This window comes from Cephus cinctus, unplaced genomic scaffold (assembly GCF_000341935.2).
Source record: "Cephus cinctus unplaced genomic scaffold, Ccin1 Ccin1_scaffold1303, whole genome shotgun sequence".
NCBI classification, from domain to species: Eukaryota; Metazoa; Arthropoda; class Insecta; order Hymenoptera; family Cephidae; genus Cephus; species Cephus cinctus.
This window is the reverse complement of record NW_014333733.1, coordinates 459724-465376: the sequence shown is the minus strand read 5'-3', so window position 1 is coordinate 465376 and position 5653 is coordinate 459724. Positions and strand designations below refer to the sequence as shown.

Below are 5653 nucleotides of genomic sequence, written 5' to 3'. Positions count from 1 at the left end.
TCCCCCCCCCCCCCAAGGGAACAGTAATCGATTCTAATTGGTTGGTTTCCTTACGTTTACGTCTTACGTCTCGTTACGTTATTTTGTATGTGAAGGGCTTAATACTGTTGAATTTGGTTATTTACGGTAAACGGTGACGTGATTTTTCGAATGACAGTCCGAAAACGAGCGGCGTAAAGATCGCACCAGTATAGGTTGTGACGTGAATTTCCGAATCACAGTCACAAGGCGGCTCCGGCTACCGATACGGGTAACGTTCTCGATTTCTGGTTCCCTTCGGGTCGCCACCCTGCTCAGAAGCTGCGCTCTCGGGTTGATTCGTACAGTTATGTCAAGGCTCTCGGAAGATTTCATTATGGTTTAGTTGAGGTCGAGGTGCTCGAATCTGCCGCAGGGAGATATTCTCGACGTACCGAGTTGCCCGGCAGAGGAGACGACCCGACGGAGACGTCTCCGCGAATCGGCGGAAGCCCGGGCGAAACACCGGCGCCCCGCTGATGATGGGCAAAGGGCTGTAGAGCGGCCGGAGAGAGAGTTTTGTTACGGTTAGGGGCAGGGGAGGAACCCCCTGACCCGAGTTAAGGAAGTGGTGCCCAGCTGTTGCCCGATCCTCTGGGGAAGCGGCCGCGGAGGATCTCCAAAAGTGTTACGTACCAATCCGCTAAGGAACGCTGTCGATTTGATTTAAAGGGACGACTCGAGGGAAATGGAAGAGATATCTCGGCTATAAGGATCTCGACCAATCAGAATTATTAGTTCTCAAATTTGACTATTTTGTCAAAGCAGTCTGTCTCGGGACACCGACCGAGGTGTCACGTGCTACCTCGCGCTCCCGTGCTATCTGTTTATAGTTTTTCTAGCCGTGTTTTCTATACGGTGTAGCAAGTTCTCGTTCGTCTAGTTCTCGCGTTGCTCTCGCGATATCCAGGCAATTCTATGAATTTCCTGTGAGTCTTCCGAAAGTGCAGTGCTGTGCTCTAGTGTAGTGCCCACCCGAGTGTCTCCTGGATGCAGTGCTCGGCCTTCAGGGATCAGCTGCACCAGCTCCGGTGAGGACTCCCAATTTATTAATTGGTGAAGGGATTTCTATTTGACAGTTCAGATTCGTTCTGTTACGTTCTCGATTCGCCGCTCTCTGTCTCTCGCACTATTTGCCTGACTCTTACTCCGACCCTCTCGAGCTCAACCTAGCAGCATGAGCGGCCACGCATTTCCGTTCGTGCATCCAGTTGCGTTTGCTGATTTTACGCGACCCCAAAAATCAAGAGGATCCGTTAAGTTATCGTCTCTTCTGATAGGTTCCGTTAGAGCTCTCGTTTTGGTGAAGTTGGGCCTGTTCCACCCCAACTCCCAGTTAATCCCGACTCGTCAGTTCCCGGTGAAAAGAGAATTGGCTGGCGCCCGTCTGGCTTGTGGATGCATGATCGAAGAATGAACGGCCGAAGGTAACGTACGTTGGTTCTCGAAGATAGTTCGATCTCCGGTGTTTCGCTATCGGTGTCGAATTAAGAAAAAGAATACGTTACAGTACATATGTACATACATATTGCAACCTTTTTATCTTTCACACGAGGTGGTTCTCCAACTCGTGTGAGTTTGGCGGGTCCGAGCCGATGTCGGTCGTTAATAATTTTAATCAGGATAATAGGCGGAGCGAAAAAAATAAAGATGAGGTTTTCTTTACAAAAATAATGAAACGAAAGAGTATATTGTCCTAAACGGTATACAGAGAGTGTTAATGAAGGTTCAGCCTAACAAGTGCTGAATGTTAGTATTGTAATACCAGCTTAAGGTTACGCAAAAGAAAATATAAATACGTTAACGGAATGATAGCGAAATACAGAAACCTATTAGATATTACTAGTTGCGTGATGAGAAAAATATTATTAATTTAGGAATTCAATTTGCAATTATTATATTATTCAATCAAGTGCATCGTGCGTACGTATGCGGCATTGCATTTGATAAGCTTCCTCCTCTCAAGCATCTACGCATTGCTTTTCGCTGGATAAAAATGTCGATCGAATAAAATGACGCATAAGCCATGATGATTCTCGTAGCGCCCTATGTAAAATGCGTGGGCAGGTAATTTTGCATTCGGGGCGTGATTGTGAAGACGTTGAAGGAAGTACTTAGGAGACGTAGGAGCAACTATAAGAAATAGGCAAGAAAGAGAAATGTGGCAAGAAACGTGGCATAAAGCGAGCGTTATCAATTTATCATCGAAACGGTTCCGAGCTCATTATTTTCTCAGAAGAGTGTATTAGGACTGTCCGTTGAGTTGTTACCCTAGTTGGCGTTATCCTGCTGACGATAAGATTGCGGCTTATCCGGGTATGACGTCGACGTGAGCCATATAAATATAACACATATTGATACGCGCATTTATTGTACCGGTCAGAAGGAATTTTAATAAGATACGTCATTTAAATTGCTATACGTGAGTGCCTATATATGTATGTATTATCGTTCGTGTTTTTGAATATTGGCAACTATACATGTATCAAGGCACGACGTTTTCCGAGAAATTGGTCACGAGTACAAATAGCCAGTACAGAACGCATGTAAAACAAGTAGAAAGGCAACCGTAAGAAATGCAGTATCGGTAAGCGCGCGATGCATAGAGTCAATCGAATTGCCCGAGTCCTTCCTTTCGTGTCTGCTCTGCGCCGTTACCGCAGTAAGTACCAGCATGTGATAGATCGCGCAAATCGCCTCTCTGTCCAAGAGATCGGCCGATCGTACTTAATCGGTAGGAATGGAAATACGGAGAGTTCTCACTGACGATTAGCCGATCCTATACTCCTCCAGCGTTACGGTGACTATTCGTTGCGCGATCCACGAGAACGTCTGGAGCAGTTGTCAAGTCCTTTCGTTTTTTTCAAATTTTCTCCACCTCATCATCGGTCTCTTGCTTACGTTTCGAAGATTATTGACAGTCAAACATTTCCTTAATATTGACCCATGAATTCGTGGACGATCTGAAGTTCCGAGGAACCAATCGAGTCTCTCATTCGCGAATCACAGTTTCACCGAGTGACGCGGATCGAGTCGCGATGCCTCGCGTTTCTGCTCCGATTTCTTCCATCGTACATTCGTAACGTTCCCGTTGAAACATGAACATGCGTCCACAGTATCCCCGGGAAAACCTCCAGCAGCGCGGGCCGCTCCTGCTCTAGGCTAGTGACCCTTTCGCCAGCATGGCCATCCTTCCTTCAAATTCCTTCGTCGCCTGAGCGTCATTTGCGTTCGTAAAGCTGCCATTAGAGAACTATGGTTAATCTTATATCGCGTGATAAAGCAGTCAGCGCGAAACAGTATACCAAAATCGAGAAGGTACTATAGGACAAAAGTCAATCGTGCTACGAGGAGCCCACAGGTGGTGGTCAGTTTGTTTAAGTGGTCTGATCATTCTCGTGGCAGGGACCTTACAGCTTTGTTTGCCCATTGCTGCGATAGATGAATATGGACGGAGGAAAGGAACAAGTAAGTAAGATTGCGGGAAGGCCAAAAGAAAGAAAGAAAGGAAGGAAGGAAGGAAGGAAGGAAGGAAGTAAATTGTAGAAACTGAGCTAGTAGCATTCTATGTACATCTGGACGGAGTAATCGTGGAAAGAGAAGTGAAATGAGAGACAGAGACTCGTAGAAGATAGGTGCGATATCCGTACGTTGCGCGGGTACCTGTTTCTCGTATATACATAGCTGTTACGTAATTCGGCACGTAGCCGCCTGGCGTGGCGTAGGTCGCAGCGAGGCTCTCGAACGGTCAGAAGAGGTGTGTAGCAGTGAAGCGAAGAAATTGGTGGGCGTCCAGGACGATGGAAGGAGGGTGGGAGGCGCGCGCACGATAATCAACCACACCCAGAAGAGTCTTGTAGAGACTGCACTCTAGGATGTACATTACCTTTGGCTCGGTGACCATGCGCCGCGACCTTCGACGTAACGACGTTACTCTAATTGTAAGCGTCGTTCAGACTGCAAATAAATCGTGTTGCAGGTGCGAATTGGCCCCTCCGAGTGAATTGATTATAGAGATTCGGTTACGTTACGTTCTGTCGCGGCTAATGAAGACCCGTTAAATTGCCACCACCGGTAGAAGCAGTAGACAGACGGCCGATTGCGCGAATCGAAATCAGAGCGATGGCATATCGATCTACTGGCTGCCAGGAACGGTAGCTCTTGTCTCCCGTCGCCGCTGCCTCGCTCATTGTGAGCCGCAGGTCAGCGCATTCGCTTCGCTCATCGCCACTGTCTTATTCGTTCCTGCAACTGGAACGTCCTCGAAGAGGATTCAGCAAATGTCCTCTGACGCGCTGCTGCTCCGAGCTTCGAGTCCCTCCCATCTAATGAACTCTCTCGTTAGAACAGCCGGTTTTTCTCAGTCTACATACCCGAGACACATTGCCCTACGCAATCTCGCCTCCATTTGGTTATAGAACTTCGTTTCAACTCATTTGTACCGTCGCAACAGCATCGCACACCATACTAGAAATACGTGAGTATATAGAGAAAGAGGTTATCTTGACGACTTGGTGTACATAGAGAAAGAATCAGGGCGAACTCTATTCCCATTCGTTTATAATGGTAACGCTGTTCTCTGCTCGTTTCAAACGCATCGACCATATTTGGCAATTGGTCAATCGTTACTTAAAAGTAGTCTAAGCTAAAAGAGCAAATCCAATTTCTCAGCATACATCTCTGTGTTTCAAAGTGCCAAAGAGATCGAAGAGGACGAATGATATCGAAAAATTCTATAGACTTTTGGTTCCATAATGTCAGATTGCACTCGGTTGGGTATAAGTTGGCTCTATCTTTCAATTGGAGAAAGTATGAAGTATCAGCAAACCGCCGTATCCAACTGCACCCCCGCGGAATAGAAGGTGCTATATGTTTTGCTGCTTCGTCATCGACTGACAATGTTTTATGGGGCAGATTTCTACAGGAGTTCAGTTCAGATGTCAAATACGTGTTTTGCGTCTTGTGTAATAGACTCTAGGCAGACATACAATATACCTGAGTCTTCGTTCGACTTTGCTCAAAATCTAGCCATTATCAATTCCTCGGATAGTAAGATACTACACTACTACAGCACCGACGCTTGCTAAAATCTCCTCTGAAAGAAGATCAGCCGAAGGAGTCTTGAAATTATTATTACGTGACTGAAAGACAATTCTCTTAAGGACGACATGACAATGAGACTCGAGTGTGGAACTGTGGAGGCTGGAGTGTGACTGAACGTGATCAGTGGCCTTTTCAGACGTTGTCCGTCGATATGTCCTCGAGTGACTGGCATAGAATGGCGGCATTGGACTGCAATCGACTGACTCGCTGCCATAGAATGTTTGTTACCCGCACAAGCACGAAATCTTGGAGCGTCGTAAATGCGCTTTACCTACCGCCAATGATAGCGAATCACTTGACGGACACGTCGAACAAACAGTAGAGTAAGAAAATTTTAGGTGTCGATATTTTTTATTTGCTCCTCCTTGATTATTGGCTGTGTTCAATAACACACAGATATACATATACTATACACGATATATCTTACACGTTACACGTTACACGTTACACGTATCTAATCTTTCAACTGGATTCCGATAGAGACATTACTATTGTAACGTGTGTGGAGGACCTCCCTCCCTCCCCCCCCCCC

The 5653-nt window shown here is 46.4% G+C and overlaps 1 protein-coding gene across 6 annotated transcripts in view; it reads left to right on the top strand.

Annotated features, from left to right (window-relative positions):
* The window catches only part of LOC107272848 (four and a half LIM domains protein 2), a 45127-nt gene that overhangs the window by 3227 nt on the left and 36247 nt on the right, over nucleotides 1-5653 (top strand). Inside the window, exon 1 of one of the 6 annotated variants that reach the window (XM_025090158.1) lies at nucleotides 957-1049. The exons of 1 other annotated variant lie outside the window; for it this stretch is intronic. Coding sequence is in view for 2 of the 5 variants with exons in the window: in XM_025090154.1 (XP_024945922.1) it covers nucleotides 2617-2680 (64 nt within the window). In the remaining 3 variants the exon portion in view is untranslated. Of the gene's footprint in view, nucleotides 1-956; nucleotides 1050-2601; nucleotides 2681-3306; nucleotides 3487-4359; nucleotides 4496-5653 lie in introns of those variants that run through there. 4 more of the 6 variants (XM_025090154.1, XM_025090155.1, XM_025090152.1 and 1 more) reach the window with 4 other exon arrangements.